The 20230-nt window shown below is 48.7% G+C and overlaps 1 protein-coding gene across 22 annotated transcripts in view; it reads right to left on the bottom strand.

Annotated features, from left to right (window-relative positions):
• PTK2B (protein tyrosine kinase 2 beta) overlaps positions 1–20230 on the bottom strand; it is a 123421-nt gene that overhangs the window by 57754 nt on the left and 45437 nt on the right. For 18 of the 22 annotated variants that reach the window (XM_023636191.2, XM_023636190.2, XM_023636193.2 and 15 more), the window contains exon 2: positions 2713–2953. In XM_023636191.2, the coding sequence (XP_023491959.2) occupies positions 2713–2916 (204 nt within the window). In that variant the 5' untranslated portion in view covers positions 2917–2953. Of the gene's footprint in view, positions 1–2712; positions 2954–3049; positions 3251–10959; positions 11135–20230 lie in introns of those variants that run through there. The other 4 variants (XM_070256584.1, XM_070256566.1, XM_070256601.1 and 1 more) reach the window with 4 other exon arrangements.

Here is a 20230-nt window from a genome sequence, read left to right as displayed (position 1 = left end):
TCTCCCTTTCACCAGCCTTTCCTCTCTCCTGCCCTTTCTGTATTGCTGTTAGAGTTCAGGGAGAACAGATTCCTAAATGATTTTCTAGAGAACTAATCGTCCAACTTTTAAAAGAAGGATTTCTTAGGCAAGTAAGAAATGGCTTACTTAAGAAATCACCTCTGTGGCCCTTTCTTAGTGATCCACCACACATGTCAGCCGACTTAGGTTCTCAGAAGTCCTGTTGCAAAATAATTTGTTCCGAATTGTTTAACCAAGCATTTCCCAAACTTCTTTGACCACAAAATCCCTTCTCTAAGACACACTTCTTAACATCTTGCAGGACACTGTGTACTGTTTCAAAACACAAATTTGATCATCTTACTTCCCTATTTGAATATATGACAGATAAGTGGATAAGCACTAAAAGAAGATAGCTTGAACTTTATTCTCTGGGCAGTTAGAAACCTTTGTAGATTCCTGAGCAGGGTAATGACCTAATATACACACAATCCATGGCTTCCAATGATTGAGCTCCTACTATATGCTCGGTGCTTCTCACCTATCATCTCTAATCCTTACAACAAGGCTGCAGGTGGGCCTGGTCCCCAAGAGAGGAGACTGAAGCTAGCTTGGTTACGTGTTGGGTCTAAGGCCGTATAACCAATAAGGGTGGAGTATCTGGCTCAAGGTCCAGGTGCCTTTTAAGCCATGGCTGTTTGCAATAAGCAGGTGACATTTTGCCTGCAGGACAGATTGGAAACAGGAAAAATCAGAAGGCTTGAACATAAATTCCTAGAAGGCCTTCACTTCTTTCTTTGTTTTTCTCCACCCCTGTTCTCACACCCCTCCAAATAACGCCTCGAATGCTGGGCTTTCTTCTTGAGCTTGGGCCCCATTGCCCTTTCCGTAGGCCTCTTGTAACTTTCCCCTGTAAGCACCCAGCAAGACATCAGACTGCTCCGGGGAAGCGTCTCGCCTGCTTAAAATAGGTGTGTTTCTCCCCGGTGTCCGTCCAAGTCCAGCCCCTCAGCTTGATATTCCAGGCCCTCCCTTATCTGCCATCGACTCTCCTTTCTGATCCTGACTTCAGACCCTTTTCTAAATATAACCCATGCTCCAGTGAAACCGAAGCACTCACTGTACAGAGGCCTCCTGGCCTTTGTTCTTGCTGTTCCCTCCTCTTGCAAAGCCCCCTACTCTCCTCAGCTGCCACTTCAAATCTACCTATCCTTCAGGGTCCCTTTTCATCATCACTCCACAGAACATGTCCTAATCTGGACCAACAAGATGTTCTCTGGGTTTCAGCACAAAAGGGCAAGGAGGTGTCCTCAAACTTGGAAATCAGGTTAACTTCTGAAAATTAAACTAGTAAAACCCACCATGGATGGCGTCAGCTACCTGCAAAGATGACACACCCAAAGGAAGACTCAAGAAGGAGACAGTTAAGGAGAAATGAAAACACCCTCCTGGAAGAAGGTGCCTAGAGCTTACTCTCAGGACACAATTGTACCTGCATATCTGGAACCCAAAGATGAGCAAACAAGGCCCTGATCAAATCAGTAACAGGAAACAGAGGGGGTAACCAAGCCATAGTCAATTGTGATAACTGACCAAGGCAGCGAGCCCGTCCATTCCACTCTGCTCTGGCGTATTGAAGCACAGCGTGTGGTGTAACAGACAGACGGCAGCCAAAGGGACGGACGTGGAGGGGCTGCTGCCAGCACCGACCAGAAGAGACACTTGCTGAGTTTGGGGGATACTGACGTTTAGGACAGGGGAAGGTGATGAGAAGACTGGAGATAGTTCTTCCAGCTTTCTCAGACCTGGTCAGTTTTCCCGAAAGTCCCTTGCTTCCTTGGTGCAAATTACAAACTCACCAAGCAACCTTTTCAGAACCGATTTGGCTTTCTTTTGCATCATCGGAAAGGAACATTCTGGGCAGTGGAAAGGGATATCGTCATTGTATCCACCTCATGGAGTTGTTGGGAGGATTCAATGAGATAACATAAGCAGAGGGATTGATACGCAGTAATTGTTCAATATATGTAGGTGTTTAAAATCAACCAGTGTAATGTAACTCTCCTTCTGGTGACAAGTTCTTATCCATTCGGTTAAGGTGAACTGGCTTCCTGGTGTCTAGGCGCCCTGGTGACAGTGGGCCCTTGGATCTGCAAACTGGATTCCGTGACCCTGGATGAGAATGAGCCCACTGAAGGATTGCCTCAAAAATGGCCTGGCATCCACCCACCTGCTCTGGGGCATCTCTAGTTCATTGTCATCCTCTAAATGGCCCCTCAGCTCCCTTCTCTAAGTGCGCGGCACATGTCTTATACAGTTTTTGTTCTATTTTCAATAAAATCGCTTGTGTCTCTCTCTAACTCCAATTCCAACAGAGTATAAACTCTTTGAGGGTGAGGGCTCTTACGGCCCTTGCAGAGCCTCAAATGTCATAAATAGTTAATGAGTTGAAATGAGTTGAATCAAAGGCCAAGCAAATGATCTGGGGTTCGAATGAGGCTATAAAATTTGTCAGCCAGGCTACCGGTGAAGTGGGCTGCAGACCCCCAGAGAGGGGGCCTGGTCCTGCAGGCTGAGAACACCTCTCCTGGCGCCCCCGGCCCGGGGTGGGTATAGGAGGGCCTGCTAGCCTGAAAGACGGCTGCTGAGCTGCCAAGGAAGGCAAGGGAGAGACAGACAAATGGACAGAGCAGGACTGCCTGCCACACTCACCCGGATCTCGGTGTGCACCGTGCATTTCACCAGCTTGAAGTTCTTCCCGGGGTTGAAGCTGTTGCTATAGAAGCAGACCTTGAGGATCCGCACGTCTTCCTTTTCCACGTCTGCTGGCACCACCACCATGGGCTCCGGGGGGCCCTCCGGCCGACGTAACGTGCCCACCTTCACTCGGCTCAGGGGCTCGGACACCCCAGACATCCTCTCAGACGGCAGCTAGGATCGGCACATCGCAGTCCTGCGGAGACAGCAGAGGGACAGCCCTGAAATGAGTCCATGTGGGCCCACATGCCTCGACTCCCAGGGACAGCACCCACCAAGCTCCAAGACCTACGCAAACCACACATTCTCCTGTTCCAGAGAACTGCCCTTAAAGGCATCCGGCTTTGTTGACTGGGGAAAGCTGAAGCATAAAGGAGCAGTTTGCATAAACATTCGGGTATAAACCCCCCCGGACCTCGAGCTCCCTGGCTGAGAGCTCTCTTTTCTAGAAGCCCCCTCTCTCCATCACATTTCTCCTCCCACACTGACTCCTAGGCAAGGGGCCCACACTTTGCAAACGCAGCTGTGAGAGGAGGCGGCCGCAGCATGGTTCCAAGGCACAGCTGAGCAGAAAAAGCGAAGAGCGAGACAGTAGAAAATAGCAGGAGAAAAACAGGGACAAGGGGAAAAAGCGAGAAGAAACAGAGTTGAAGAATGGGTGGCCTGGAGGGCAGTGGAAAGGGGAAGGCAGGAACGGGCCCAGGTGGGGGCCAGGCTCTCAGCTGACGGCTTTGTCTGCCCCCACCTCAGCTGCCAGCCGGAACTTTCTGGGCAGGAGGCCTCAGTCCCACAGGAATTCATCCTACAGCACATCATTGGTTGCATGCAGGAGAATTCAAGAGGGTCTGCTTTCCAGCAGTCCAATTTGGAAGGTCTTCCACCAGGTGGGAGGGGTCTTCTGCTGGGTGGGAGAGGGGAAGAGGTGAGATTCACAGTGAATCTCAGCAAACTTGGTCCTGGCCTCTTGATTCAACCCGTCTCTGTAGGGTTTACTCCCCGCTGGTCTAAAGCAGGGGCACCCGAAGGAGGCAGTGGAAGTTCTCTCTCCAGAATGGTGGTGTCAACCTTGGCTCCACATTAGGATCCCCTGAGAAGCTTTCAAGAAAGCCTAAATCCAGGCCCTATGTTCAGGATTGCCACTGAGTTGGACTTTGGGGAGGCTTGGCGTTGGTATTTTTAAGTTTCCAAGGATTTTTCTAACATTCAGCCTGGGTTGGGAACTTCGGTTCTAGACCTAGCTTAACTCTCATTCTGAACCCCTTCTTACAGGACAATCTCTCCCTTCTAACAAGGTACTATGATTTTAGGGAGACAGTCTTATACCAGGATTTGGGGGCAAAAGGATGGTGTTGACAATATTAAAATACAAATGTGGAGTGATAGATTTTAGAAGTGGAATCCAAGCCTATGTTCATTCATTCACACTGTGCTGGGCCCTAGACAGGAAGATGTAGACAGTCATTAACTTCAAGGAGTCACTCGTTTTCAAAAGCCAATGTGCATTATGAAGACAGAAAGGAGATGCTGTGAGGATGAGGGAAGGAGCAGGACATGTCCCCTCCACCAGGGGCAGGCAGACAATGGGCAGAGCGCCACACAAAGGGAAGCCAGAATTTGGGACAAGAGAGATGGAGAAAAGACTATCTGGTCTGCCTTATTCTGGAGACTAATGTGTATATTCTAGAAGCATCCATGCCATTTTCTAATGAATATCTACTGAACACTTCTGTGTGCCAATACTCTGCTCTGTACCAGGCATGTATCTCAGTTTCCCAAGACCCTCAATAAGGAACCAGAGAAAGTAGCTTGAGGGCAACTCCAGCAAACCCACAGGGGAGTAGGAAATGCGTGACAGGGAGAGGAATAGAGCCACGGGAGGGTTACCAGCTGAGTGACCCCTTGACCCCCTGCAGTGCAGTTCTGCGGGGAGCCCTGGGCGCCAGGACAGGAGCTCCTCTCCCGGGAAGGGGGGATCTGGGTGTTTATACACCACTTCTCACAGTCATTGTTCCCAGCATTTCCAGCCAGTTCTGTACAAGGACAGAGTGGACTAGGAGCCAGAGAAAGTCCTCAGGCACAAAGACGCTGATGCTGGCAGTAGATGTAAACAGAACACTGAAACGGCAAGGCCCAGGGGATACCAAAGGGAACAATGACAGATCTGCGATGGGACAGGGAGATGAGGGAAGGCTGTCTTACCTCTCAAGAGCATACACTCTAGTCGTAGAGACACACAGGCACATATAGATACAGGTAGGTAAATAACACACACTAGCTGGGCCCAGACTCCAGATCTGCTGTGTCTGTGGAGCCAGGGGCCCCATGACCCCTGGACACTTGTTTGTATAAACTACTTTTTAGGCAGGGGCTTCATGAGGCAGTTTTGTGAAACAGGTGTGGGGTGGGAGGGAAATGGAGTGGAATATGGTGTCTGTCACCAGGGACTAGATCCTACCAGTGGAAGCCAGAGGGCCCATGTTCCAAAGGCCATTCAGAAACCAGGGGCACAATCAGTGCTGTCACGTTGGCCGGTGGGAATGTGGACGTGGGGCAGGAGGTGGGCATTATACCCACATCTACCGGTTACACCGCGTGGCTTCTGGGCATCCACACTGAAGGGGGTGGAGTGTCATCAGGAGAGGCCCCCTGGCCAGGCAGCATTCTCACCCAAAGGGTGCTGGTGCCAGTGAGCACACGGGAGACACTCCCAGGGACTCCCCGCAGTGCTGGGGAAGGGTTTGAGAGAGAACAGTTATGGAGAAATAATATGTCAGTAAAATTGAAGAGATCTGGGTGGTGTGATCTGAGAAGCTCCATTGTCACACATTATGTCTGTCACTGGCTGAAGAGAAAAGTAAAGGAGACAAGCCCCCTCTGAAAGGCAGGACGCAGGAGCAGAGATAGAGCTGGTGAGTTAGAAACCTTTGCCTGGGACAGAGACCGGGGCAAAGTCTGGCAGGCGGACAGGGACTAGACCCCTGTGGTGCTTTTACTTTTTTTTTGAGGAGGAGGATTAGCCCTGAGCTAACATCTGCCACCAATCCTCCTCTTTTTTGCTGAGGAACACTGGCCCTGAGCTAACATCCATGCCCATCTTCCTCTACTTTATATGTGGGATGCCTGCCACAGCATGGCTTGACAAGCGGTGCATAGGTCTGTACCCGGGATCCAAACTGGCAAGCCCCGGGCCGCCAAAGCGGAATGAGCGAATCTAACTGCTGCATCACTGAACTGGCCCCGCTGTGGTGCTTTTAAACCTGCATAGCTACCGCCAATGGGACGATGAAATGTGGTGCTTTTAAACTTGAGGAGCCAAGTGCATATAAACAGGTAACGAGGAGGTGCAAACTTTGGAAGCCAGTTGAGTGGTTTCTTAGAAAACTAAACATCTGCTTAGCATATGATCCAGTAATCATGCTCCTGGGTATCTACCCAAAGGAGCTGAAGACTTATGTCCACACAAAAAATGGATGTTCATAGCAGCTTTATTCATAATTACCAAAACCTAGAAGCAACAAGATGTCCTTCAGTAGGTGAATGGATAAACTGTGGTACATCTAGACAATGGATTATTGTTCAGAGCTAAAAAGATATGCTCTATCAAGCCATGAAAAGACATGAAGGAAACTTAAATGCACATAACTAAGTGAAAGAAGTTAATCTGAAAAGACTACATATTGCATGATTCCAACTATTTGACATTCTGGAAAAGGAAAAACTACAGAGACAGTAAAAAGATCAGTAGCTGCCAGGGGATGGGGGAAAGGAGGGCTGAATAGGGAGCGCAGAGAATTTTTAGGGCAGTAAAAATGCTCTGTATGACATTGTAATGGTGTATACATATCACTATACATTTTTGCAAACTCATGGAATGGAGAACAGCAAGAGTGAACCCTAACGTAAACTACGGACTCCGGGTGATAATGATGTGTCAATGTAGGTTCATCAGTTGTAACAAGGGACCACTCTGGTGCCGGATGTTGATAGTCAGGGAGGCTGTGCGTGTGTGGGGGCATGGGGTCTATGGGAAATCTCTGTAGCTTTCCCTCAGTTTTGCTGTGAACCTAAAACTGTTATAAAAAATAAAGTCTAGAAAGAAAAAAATGTAATGATGAGAAACCAGTCTGATCATTGAGCCCCCTTACCCAGCCTGACTGGGCAGTGTCTAGCTCACTCAGGAGTGAGCCCCCATGCCCGCCCTGACCAAAGAGAAATGCTCACATTCTACATCTGACCGAGCGCAGCCCACACAGACTGAGGCCATCACCAGCATGCCTGGGGGACGCTGGTTTCTTATCTCCATCAACTTTCCCTTGGTTCAGGAGCCATCATTCCTAGTGGTCAGCACGGCTCCAGTTGATAGATTTTAGCAAAGTCCTCTCGGTCACCCAGGATCTACCTTTACCTTCAACCTGATGCAAGTCCCTCACATTTGCCCTTAGTCCTTTGCAGCAGTAACCTCGAGCTATTTATTCCAAAAATAATTACATTTTAAAAACTTTAAAAGAAACACAAGAGCTTTGCACAACAATCCTGGGAGAAGGGCAGGATGACCATGCCCACTTTACAGAGGAGAAAACATACTCCAGAAAGTTGAAGCCATCTCCTCAAGGATTCGTACTTGTTCAGTAGCAAACTTGGATCACAAAGCAGATTTGAATCCAAGTTCAAAGTTGTTCTCACTTTCCCACCTGCCTTTGAAGAAAGTAGAATCGCCTGATACTACAAAGGTTGGCACAAACTCTATGCAGGAAGAACTGTGCCAGCCCAGCACCGAATCTCCCCAGTTCATGCAAAATCCTGAGGCCCTCCTGGCTCAGAGAGTGTTACCCCTTCCTGAGCTAGGACTTGGTCCTGAGAGGTCCTGGAGTGACTCAGGGTTTGGTCAAAACACCCCAGTCCAGAAAGGTAGTACCCACATCTCTACTAACACTTGGCAACTCCTCAAGGCACCCCAAACTCTCACCTGTCAGTACAGACCTATACTGAACCGCCAGAGGATCCCCCAAAACTCTCTGAAGCAGAGCAGCTGAGGTGTGACGTGAGGAAGGCCTCAGGCCCCCTGTCTTCAGGGTCTTGGAGAACACGGCCCTCAACCTCAGGCACAGGCTTCCCTCACAGCCACTCCGCCTGCCCACTCTCTGACCAGCTCTATAACCTTGGGTGAGTTACTTCACCTCCCAGCCCTAATTTCCTCACCTATAAAATGGAGATGACGCTGCCTGTCGTGTTGTCCTTAGGGAAGGACTGTGAGGATGAAGTGTGAAAACATAAGTGAAAGTCATTATGGGTAATAAAGCAGGACGCAAATGAAAGGCTTTATCCTCATGGTGATTACTTGCCTATTTTCCCAAATCTTGTCTGATTATCTGTACTCTCCATATCTTCTTCCTGGCAGTGAGTCTCCAAGAAGAAAAAAAAATCTGACTTGCAGCGTTTGCCATTTTCCGTGGTGTAAATATTCTCACCATGGCTGATTTCCAGCTCCCAACACACACAGAACACAGAGTTAGGAAGAGATGAGAACAACCCACTGACTCTAGCTACGATTTCTGACAACAGAACTTGCCTATTGCTCGAGATTTTGCCCGAGTACTTGAATTTCTCATCAGCAGCTTGTCTCTGGCTTTTGATATTCATGAAATACTGTGACTCTCAACTTGTGAGCCCAAAGCCCTGCCCCTTCCTCCAGCCCAGACCTGGACCTCCCGCCTGGCAGCGCCTCCTCCCTGCGTCCTCGCCCACCCCAGGCCCTCGGAGCAGTGTCAGAGGAGACAGCATCCCGCCTCACTAGCAAAAACCCTGGCTCTGAGCCATCATGGGCTCCAGCTTGCCTCTTAACCCCCAGATCTGCCCCAGTGCAAGCCAAAGAATAACAAACACAAGGAAATGGGCTCAAATTAAAACAGGAAAAGTTTTGATTGGCTATAAGAACATCTTGGCCAAAATCTGCAAAGGGTACTAAGGGAGGCAGTACAATCTCTGAGTCCCTGAAGTCTTCAGGAAGAAAATAAATGACACTCTTCCTGAATGGCAAGACATTCACCTGCCTGAAGGAGGGGAGACTAAAGCAGGATTTAAGTTTCTTCAGATCCCTGGGTTGTCACTGTACCTGTGACAGTGTGGCTGTGTTCCTGGCATAGGGAAGATTTCGGGGTAACAGGGGTCAATATCACAGAAAAATATTTTAATCTTTTACTTGAAGACATTGTAGGGTAATGTTATGCCTTACTGAATACATGCTGTGTGCCAGGGAGTGCACGTAAGTAATCTCTAATTCTCTAGAAAAATTCTGTAGGATAGGTAATGTTAGCTTCATACCCCAAGAGAGAAAACTGAGGCCTAGTGAGGTGACCTTGACCAGATCACACAACTGGTAAGTGGCAGAGTAACACCCCAGGGTGTGCGGTATGGCAGCCCCCAGGCCACGAGTTTTAAGCCCAGGTTTGAATGAGTCAGCTGTGTGCGCCTTCTCCCTGACATCATGGTGCCTTTGTGACTAATGGTGCTCTTTCCATGCTCCCTAAATCATGCGCAGAACTTTCAAACGCTACACGGCTGGTGTCATGTCCTGCCACCGTGCTTAGGAGTTAGTGCCCAGCTCTGCCACCGACTGGCTCTGCTGCCTGGGAAAAATAAGGACGCTGCAGAGAATTCATCATAAAACTCAATGTATTCCATTTGAAGGGCAGCCTTTTATTCTAATATCATCTTCCCAACTTTTTTTTGGTTTTCCAATGCTCATTCATTTATGAAATGACAGTGATAGTCTCTGGCAATTGACATTGAAGCTTGGCCTCTTGTGGAGCCAGACGTGAGAGCAAATGCTGTAGGTCCCGAGGGTCAAACGCATTGTCTTAAGGACTGAAAGCTCTGCCCATGCTTTAGGAAGCACAGAAAGTGCACCATTAGTCAGAAAGCAGGATGTCAGCGAGAAGGTGCACACATCTGACTCACATGAACCTGGGTTTGAAACTCATGTCCTTGGGGCTGCCACGCGGCACAAGTCTGGGGTGTTACTCACGATAGACTTGGAGTTAGGTATCACGGTGGCCTTAAGTCTCTGCAGCTCTTGTCCAGGTGCATGATTGGACAGGGTTGCCTCGCTAGGCCTCAGTTTCCTCTTTTGGGGTATGAGGCTAATTACCTACCCTGTGGAATTTTCTGGAGACTCAGAGATTGCTTATGCACACTCCCCAGCACATATTTTTAAATGCCTGTGACTTGGCAAACAAAAGAATCAGAAACGCCATACCAGTCCCCACTTGTAAAAAATGAAACTGGCCTATTAGCCCAGGAGCAGGTGGTCGCGGCAGCCCCTTCTGTCTCCAGTGCCCTGAGGCTGCCTTTCTGCAACACCCACCTTCCTCCATCCACCTGTCCACCTCAAAGATTGCCCCACCTCCTACTCTTTGCTCACACACAGGACATCGTCTGTTCTGAGAACCCCACAGAAGCATAGAAGCAAGCCTCACACAAGCCCTTGGCATCTAGCAGAAGCCAGAATGTCACGAGACACACTTTTTATTTCCACTCTGTCTCTGAGTCACTTCCTCTGGCCGTTTCCACATCAACAAAATGGAGAACACATGCCTTTCCTCTGCAAAGGCCTGCTGGGAGCAGCCACTTAGCTAACTGGCAATGACCCTGCAGTCTCAGGGAGCCAGGCCTGCATTTCTGGGCAAGCTGGGCCCCACTGGCTCCATGCAGCGCCCCCTCCCAGCCCAAGCCCTTTGAGCCCTTAGTTCCCGCAGGGCCAGTCTCCTGCCTGCTCAGGACTGCCCAATCCATCACACGGTTGAGCCCTTCCCCTTCTCTCCAAGCATCCCTCCCCATTACCTTGCAAAGGAAGGAACCAGAAAGGTTGTGATTATCGCCAGCTATAATTCAATGTAATTCAAAAAACATTTATTGAGACTCTAGCACATTTTCAGCTTGCCGCCTCCGCACACATTACCCACTCTGGATCATTGTGTTGCCAGCACCTGCCAACCCAGAGGCCAGCTGATTTGGGGCTGGCTCTCAGGGGGGTAGGAGGGGAGCAACAAGGGCATATTCCTTCCCATCCTTCCTCGGTAACAGAACCTCCGTTCTCCTCGCTAGTTCAAGGACTTTGATCTCTGCAGCTGGGCCGATTTTTCTTACCTCCTACGTGTCCTCTGGGCTCCACTGTTTCCCCACGCTTCAAAAAACCACACTCACCTTGCTCCTTATTTGCCAGTTCATGAGGGATTTGGGCTGGCCTGTTTTTCCGTCCTCCCTTCCTCTCTCCTTCCCTCCCTCCATTCTTTGCTTCCTTCCTTCCTTTTCCTCTTCTCCCCTTTCCCTCTTCCCACCTTCCTCCCTTCTCCCTCTCTCTCTCTTTCTGCCTTCCTATGCTTTGGGAGGCCTGCCAGACTCTGGAGATATGAAGATAAACAGAAGAGGGAGGAGGGGCCCTGTCCAACAGAGACTCACAATCCAATAAAGAAGAAAAAGGTGAAAACAAAACAGCCACAGCATGACCTGGGACCTGATAGGGGTCTAAGCTTGATGCAAGAGCAGCGCAGAAGAGGACTTGCCTACGGGACCCTGGGACCTCAGGAAAAGGTGACCCAGCAAGATTCATTCAAAAGCACATGACAGGACGCAGGGCTGGTGAGGGGGGTGAGGGGTTGTTGGGAAATGAGATGAGATGGTGGCAACATGCTAAGGAATCTGAACTTCACCCTGTGGAGATGCAGATTTTCATTTTGAAAGTATAATTCTGGCCAGAGGATGAGGCACAGGCATGAGCTAGAGGCAGCAGGAGCAATTCGAATGAGGCCCTGTACGTATTCCACAACGGGCAATCCGTGATTTGTAGCACCTGCCAACTTCTCTGGGGTAAATGCTTCCATTTGTAATTTTCAAAACCACACTCTTTGTCATCTTTAACCCCAATCTAAATTCTTCTCCAACTTCTCCACTTTGAGTCATGACCTCAGCCTTTTCCTTCTCTCCCAGCCTTCAACTCCAGCAAATCTCATTTCCCTCTCTGAATGCATTGCACAGTTGGTGGTTGAGCAGGGAAATTTGGTACCATGATGAATCAATGCTTTATTGGGGGTTTTGAGTTCTTCCCCATTTTCTTGAGAGGTTAATGAGGAGGCCAGATGACAAGCAGCTAAATTCATAATTGGTCAAATGATTTCTCCTAATAACTGCTGATCAAGCGTCCATATTAACCTGAAGACCAACTGCTGTTTTAATTGGCCCTTGTCCATACCCTTTAACTCGGCATTAAGGAGTTTGTGGTTATCAGACAAGAAGCACCAGGTTGAGCGTGCGATTGGGGGAGACTGTGACTTTAATTGCAGACCATGAAGGACCTTCAAAATCTGCACGGGCTGGCAAGACACGCCAAGTGCAACAAAATGCAACTGGTGAAATGGGATAAACGTGAAGTTCTTCACACAGATTTAGAAAAAAATCTTCCCCAGTCTAGGACGAGGAAAATGCTGTTTAGCAACAGGATGGATTAAAAAAATGGGGTTTAAGCTAACTGTGAACTCACGGTTAGTCACTATGATATGACTATCAAAGAAGTTAACGCAGTGCTAGAGTTACTCGAAATTCCCTAAAATAGGGGTGGTGATTTTCTTCAGGGCTCTGTATAGATGTGGCCATCTCTATGGCACTGCCAGCCCAGGGGCCCCACGGTTTAAGAGGCTACTGTCTAGGGTGAGGACCTGGAAGCTTGGGGACACTGTCACATGACACAAGCCCCAAAAATTAAAGGGAGAGGGGAGTCCTGGAAAGTGAGGACAGGATTGCTGGTTTCAAACGGTTGGAGGGCTGCAGGGCAAAAGATGGACCCAACTCTTTCATCCAAGAAAAGGTTAAAAAAAACAGTGCAGCAGACAGACAGAAGGGAAGAAGGTCTTTGCATTTGCAGACCACACTCCATGCATCCCTTTCTAGAGTGTTTGCAGCCTTGCCATCTTGCTTCTATCTCCCAAGGCAGATTTCACTCCCAATTGGAGGATGAGGAAAAGTGACGGAGCAGCTTGCCCAGGGTCACCTTTCCTAAGTGGCAGAGGCAGGACCAGAACTCAGATTTCCCATCTTAACTCAGCAAACACAGCCTACAGCCAAGTCCCATCGGTGAGCCCACCGCTCTGTGCTTTGTCTCCACACATCAGGGATATCTCTGCGCCTATGGGGATAGCTCAGATGAACACTGCTTTTCTGATGTGGCCCCTAGAAATCTGCTCAAACAAAAACTTACACGTAAGCCTATCAGTTTCTAGCCACGCAGCACAGAAAGGAATACCGGCCTTTTGATATAGTAATATGTATAATAATGATGGTGACAGAGAATTTTATTATTTTTTATGATACATTTAATAAACAGAGGAAAAACTGACAATGAAAAGAAAACTCAAGTACCTTTTTTTTCAACCAGAAAACACAAACCCAGGTCTAACAGGACAGGTGTTATCCCCATCATGTATCACCACCTCGAAAACAACTAGAATATCTTCTCGAACAGCTTTCTCTGCCTGCCAACCCCCGATCTGGTACCCTTTGCTGACCCAGTATACACTACAAACTTGCTTTATGTAAACAGATACCAAAACCATTAAACATGACGATGCCCCCCATCTGTACATGGCAGCAATCAGCTTTTATTTTAATGTGAATTGGATAAACCAGCAATTTAGATGCCCCGTCAAGCAAACCGGATGCCACCTGTGTGTGAAAAGACTTGGGAAAATTAAAAATAGATGGAAAAATCCTCCGCAGTTAAAAACGCTAATGAAAACAACTTTGAGGTCTCCCTACAAGCCTATTAAACAAGCCAAGATACAGAGAAAAATAATAAAATCTTATGTTCATGGGCTTGAAATGAAACTGGTACCACTGTCAGTTGATTCAGAACTGGCTTTCTGAAGAGCAAGCTCATTAAACGTAAAACAGCTCTCAAGTATTGACCTGGTCACTCAATTCTGAGAGATGTGCTCCACATATCGAAAGCCGGGGCACGGGTCATAGGGACAAAGATGTTTGTAGCTGTACTATTTATGAGAATGAGACAGTGAAATCAGAAAAAATTGCTCAGGAAATGCTCAGGGGGAATTTAAGCAATATTAATAATAAACATGACAAAAATATAAGCAGTGGTAATATATGAAAATATTTATACAAAAATTGTTAAGCGACAGGGAATGGAGTTTGCATACTGATTAGAACTACATAAAAAGGCATCTACATTTAGAATTACATAAGGTTTAAAGATCTCTTGGGGCCTTTCTGGTGGTGTAGCAGTTAAGTTTGCGTGCCCCTCTTCGGCAGCCCAGGGTTCGCTGGTTCGGATCCCAGGTGCAGACCTACACACTGCTCATCAAGCCATGCTGTGGCAGGCGTCTCACATATAAAGTAGAGGAAGATGGGCACAGATGTTAGCTCAGGGCCAGTCTTACTCAAAAAAAAAAAAAAAACCTCAAGTTCTTTTACTGTTATATTGGTTAAATATATTAAGAAAATACGTGGCTTCCACAAGGTTAGAAGCCGGCCCCCGTCTGTTGTCTACCCCAAGCTCCTTCTCTGACACAGTCTTACTTTGGTATTCTCCACATGGCCTAGAGCGTGGCCAATCTCTCATCCCAAAGTTAGACTAGAGAGCAAATAGGCTCCTGAAATCTAGGTTCCGGGATCCCATCCAAAATCAAGATTCGGGGTGAACTAGGGTGAGACAGATCTGAACCGAATCTGCCACGAGAACCCCAGACTGCAGGAAGCTGTCCTCCACTCCAGACAGTTGTCCAAGAGACCAGAGCATCCAGCAACGCCACGGGGGCTTTCACACTGTGACCATGACTCCCTCTCCAGCCCTAGACCTCCTCCTCCCTTCATCCCTGCATGCCCGTGGCATTTCTGAGAACTAAGAGCAGTTAACACAGAGGACTGTCCTTGACCTACCCTGGGCCAGCACTTCACACGCATGATGAGCCTGTTCTATCCCAATCACAAACCTAAAACGTGGGCACTGTTATCACCCATCTCGTGCATGAGGCAACAGAGGCTGAGCCAAGTGACTTCCTGAAGGTCATACGGCAAGAGGAGAGCAGAACTGTGATGGAGTCCAGAGGGACCCAGGGGTGGGCACCTAACCGCCACAGCCTGCTGTAATCTAGAGTCTGGGACTGCCCGTGAAGGAGGCCTTGGCCCGTGGACACCCCCAGCGTGATGTCCTTCGGGGCTCTGGTTTCTAATGGGGAGAAGAGTGGACCAGTGGACCTGAAATATAACCTCAAACAGCACTTGGTCCCGTGGCTTCTTCACCCTGCTGTATGCACACGTGCCACTACGTATATTGACACAGATTTTCTTCTTGACCCAACCTCAGGCAGGCTGCTCTGAGGCCTCGCTCAACCAGGCCTGAACTTTGGCTTCCATCTCTGTCCATGTAGAGTCCAGCTTTAGCAAGAATCCTGCTAAGTGGGTTTAGCCAGAATTCCCCACCTTCTGTAGCTGATTCCCTCTGATCAAATTTCTCACGCCTCTCTACCCCCGCCCATCCCTTAGGTGATGTCTGATCACCCTGGCCCACCTTCAGCAAGAATCCTCTTATGTCAACTTAAAAAAAATTACCCTACCCTTCCATCTACTGACCCTCACCCTGCTCCTTGGCTATAAATTCCCACTTTTCCTTGTTTTATTTCAATTTCTTTCCCCTATGGAAAAGCCCCATTGTAGTAGTCCCCTCGAATAAAGTCTGTCTTACTTTTCTTTAACAACTGTCTAAATAATATTTCTCCAACAATATATATGTATGTATATGTGTATGTGTATTTCCCAAGCCTTGCTTCTGTCCTAATGAATGGAGACCTCTGGGGCTGGGGCCCAGCCATCTTTTTTTCTCCGTGAGGAAGATTGTCACTGAGTTAACATCTGTGCCCATCTTCCTCTACTTTGTATGAGAGATGCCGCCACAGCATGGCCTGATGAGTGGTGTGTATGTCCATGCCTGGGATCTGAACCCGTGAACCCTGGGGCTGCGGAAGCAGAGCGTGTGAACCTAACCACTACACCACTGGGCCGGCCCCCATCCGTATTTTTTAATAACATCCCAGATGATTCTGATACATGCCCAGTGAGGATGGAGCCCTGTCTCACTGGTGAGAACTGAATTTCAGAGAGACAAAAACACGAGGACCCTTGGTGGGAACCCAGGCCCCCCACTCCCAGGCTGCAGGCCCCCCACTCCCAGGGCAGCGTTCAACAAACACGTGGAGTAGCGACTGGTCTCAGTGAGCTAAGATTCTTAAATGCAGGACCTTCCTGGGTGTCTCTGAGCCTCTTATTTCAGAGCGCAGTAGTGGTTTCTGTTTTAATTTCTTGTTACCCAAGCCTATTATTGGGAAACAGATAGAAAGAGAAGAAACAGCTGGTTTCAGTTATTCAGAGCTCAGAAAGTTTAGGGGAACTCTTGTCTTTTAGAACTCCGGCCACAGTGGTTCCAAGGTAGGGAAACCCTGAGTTCAGTGGCAAGAAATTCCCCAGCTTACAGCTTTTCTCTTACAATCTCCCCAACCACTACTCAAAATCAAACAAAAACAAAATAAGATACAAAGGGAAAACCCAACCCCAAATTCCCTGAGCCTGAAAGGTAGCGAAACTACTGCAATCCTTTTAAAAGAGCCACAGAAGGAAAAGGTCTCGTGAACCCCAAGTCAGATGCACAAACTCAGAGGCAGGCGGCCAGGCCAGGAGAGAGCTGACCCTGAAGGGCCCCTGTGGGTCGTGATTTGAGCAGGAGCCCTGAGAATGGGAGCTGATGGGCAGAAAGCTCAGCGATGTGCCAGCAAAAAAAAAAAAAAAAAAAAAAAGAAAGAAAGAAAACCGAGAAAAGCATGGTATTTCCCCACAGCTCCGTCCTTCTCTCCCAGGTCAGGAGCTTCACGCATAAATTAATTGCTGTCTGTCCTAAAAGGCAATTGGTAAGGAGGCTACTTAGGCACATGCAATTAAAGAAATAGAGGAACGCCAAAGATTGCATGCACGGGCTCTACACAAATATGCTCCCATGGGTACAACTGGGTCATAAGCGGAAGAGAAGGAGACAGAGAGAAACGACAACCGTTGTAGGTGGGAGGTAACTAAGTTTTCCCTTTAACTGGTTTGGTTTCAATGATAAATACTTCTCAAGGGCCACTTTGGCTACCTCTCTAGACACATCTGACCCAAGCCTGAAAATAATGAGACTCCACTACCTACTGCCGGCCCGGCACGACCATGCCCCAGCAGCCAAGGAGGGGCTGGGGGAGTCCCAATCCCGGCTCTAGTTCCACAAAGACCCTGAGTCCCGCACCCCCCATGTCGGATGTAAGTCTAGGTTTGGCGTAACGGTCCTCAGCCCTTTCTTCCTTTCTCTCTTCTTTCACTGAGGTTTCCGAAGCACACAGGAAGTCAGAAAAAAGAACAGCAAGCCACTTCTCCACAGCTTCGCCTCAGACACGAGGCAGGAGGGAGAGCGCGAAGCGGAAAGTGCCTGCGACAGAGGAGAGGCTAAGGGAACCGTGCGCTGGGGTCCTCCCTCCACCACGCTGGGGTCCTCCCTCCACCACGGGGCAGGCCAGGAGCAAGCAGGAAGGGGTGGGAGCGCAGTGCCAGCCTGTGTTCACTCCAGCTCCTCAGGAGTCTGCTGGGGAACCCAGTTCTATTCCTTTTCTCTTTGTGTTGACAGAATTTTCTGGTTACCTTATGTACACACGCAAAAGCTGTAGCATTTAAATTCTTTTGAATCACATTCAACTGCCAGGAAGATACTTACAGAAGTTGGCCGAGTCACTCGACTTGTGGGGACCTCTGTTTTCTCATCTAAGAAGTGAGTGGATTAAGTAAGAGGAATGTGCTTCCAACAAAGTCTTGAGCACGAATGTTTCAAACTGTTACAAGTGGTAGCCTGGTTCCTGAGGGTTTAATTCATCATTGTTTGGCTAGAAGTGCTTCAGTGTTTGCAGAACCCCCCCAAAACACCTTTCAGGGGTCCTGAATTCCACGTTAAAGCTGCTGGTCGACATTGGCTGCTTCCCAAAGTGCCCTCTTGGATCTAAAACTCTGGGAGCTAAAATCATTAGCCACAAGGAGAGACCCTGGGTCATCGAGGAGAAATGAGAGCGCCGAGAAAAAAATGTGAGGGCCAGGAAAGTTGTTAGGAAGGAAGGAAAAGAATGATTTGGGATATTGATAAGGGAGAAAACATAACAATGAGGAAGATAAACTCATTGGTGGTGAGAACCACTGAAGAGACTTATAAAGGATCTGTTTTTAGCTCCTTTGTTTTACAGAAGAGGAAACTGAGGTCAGAGGTATCAAGTGACTTTCCCAGAGACGCAAAGCTGAAACCTTGATTGTGAGGAACAGAGCAGAGATCCTTTGATGGGGCACAAGCACAGTACTGAAGGACCCAAGTCTTTGTCAGAAGCCCATCTTACCCTAAGCAGATCCCCTTGTGAGTGCTAGAGGCCAGGTGATCCCTTATGGAGTGACTGTGAAGACGACGCCACCCAGGTACAGAGTTAAACAGAGGAGGAAGAGGCCTCTGACCTTCTGCACCTGCATCCAACACCTCTCTGGTCTTTACCTCTCCCTACCACTGTAAACTGCCTTCTGGGAGAGGCTTCTTCCAGCTGGGCCAACGTGCTTGCCTGCCCAGAAAATGAGTCCGCATTTTAATGGCAGCCTAAAGTAGACCATTCCCCCCTCACAAAGGCAGTAGCAAGCGACAGTTCGCAAAGCATTTGCCCTTTCAACTTCCTCCTCTCTCTGGAGGCGGTGGTGGCCCCTTACAGGGGAGGGAACACTGGCTCAGAAAGGGTTAAGACCCACAATCGGCAAGAGGCAGAAAGGGGAAAGGGTAAATGAGGCCTTCCAGGAGAGGAAAGCTTCTATCACACTGGGCATGGAAGAAACCACCTTTGGAGGCCTATCCTGGCCCAGGCAACTCAGTGGGACAAATCCTGTTACCTCCCTGAACCTTAGGGTACTCACCCACAAAAGCTCGGTATGTTGACACCGTCCTCCTGAGAACCGGTGTGAAGGTTAGCGAAAACAATGTATATAAAGGCACTTGTGAAAAGCCACATCCACAACCGCAAGTGTTGGTCATGATCACAAATCGTTCGTGATCTTCTGGTTCCTTCAAGTGTCTACACAAACATGCCAATGACAGGGACTCATTCTTGTCAAAGACAACTCATTCGTTCCATTTTTGAACCATTTTCAGTTCCAGAGAGGCCTTCCCTGTGTTGCGTAAAGTTTTTCTACAACTTACTGGCAGATGCCTTGGGAGATGCCAGGCATGAACCGAGCCCCCCTCACCTCTGCTTTGCCCAGCTAGTCCTTGTCCTAAACACAGGACTAGAAACAGGAGGGTTTGGGGTAGAGGGGGTTCACAGATCATTCCAGACCAGGATCACCCGCTGCTCACACACATTTTCATGCTCACCTCACAAAGCCCATAGAAATCAGTTCGGACGAGCTATGTTGACAGAAAAGATGGCAACCAGATGCTTCCAGAGGCTACTCAGCCTCCCAGCAGAGGCCCTGGGAAGGTGCTCCAGCCTCCCAGCACCCACCTAGACTTGCCTGACCTGAGCCTGTCCTGAAGCTGCCAGCTCTCAGGGTGTAGTTTTCGGTTCTCAGGATCTGAGAGCTGCATATGGGCTTTGGGTCATATATCCCTGGACCTTCTCCCACAGCCTTGCAGTCATGGATGTGGCTCCTATTGGATGCTCCATCCACTGTGAACTCTGGCCCCTGCTCATCATTGAGCTGACGTGGCCATCACACCCCGCTTCGTCCCCACAGCACCAGATGAGGAAACTCACCTCCCACTCCTGGGTTCTATTCTTGGCTGTCGACATCGTCATCACCATTACCATCATTTGTCAAGTGCCTAATTCTACATGGCTGTGTGCCAGGTGAGGGGAATAAAGAACCCAGAACACAGGCTGCCCTTCATGCCGCTGTGGTCCAGGCCCTTCTGGGAACAAACAGGTTGTATGGGCAGAATACTGAACCAGACGTGGATGGACACAATGCACTTATTATATGCAGCTGGGCTCTCCAAAGCTGGGGAGCAGGGCTAAGTGCATAACTGAAGTGAGGCGGGGAGAAGAGGTCCACAATGGGAGAGGCCCCAGGAGGCAGGGTTCCTGTGTTGAAGCGCTAACCTGCAGGACCTCAGAATGTGACTGCATTTGGAGATAGCGTCTTTAAAAAGGTGATTAAGGTAAAACGAGGCTGTTAGGATGGGCTCCAATCCAATCTGACCCATGTCCTTATAAGAAGAGGAAATTTGGACACTCAGAGAGATACCAGCTCCATGCAGAGAAAAGACCATGTGAGGACGCAGAGAGAAGATAGCTGTCTGCAAGCAAAAAAGAGGCCTCAGAAGAAACCAACCCTGTGGACACCTTGATCTTGGACTTCAGCCTCCAGCACT

The sequence above is a fragment of the Equus caballus genome, chromosome 2, assembly GCF_041296265.1.
Source record: "Equus caballus isolate H_3958 breed thoroughbred chromosome 2, TB-T2T, whole genome shotgun sequence".
Classification (NCBI taxonomy): Eukaryota; Metazoa; Chordata; class Mammalia; order Perissodactyla; family Equidae; genus Equus; species Equus caballus.
Note: the sequence above shows the minus strand (reverse complement) of the source record. Positions and strands in the feature narration are given on the sequence as shown.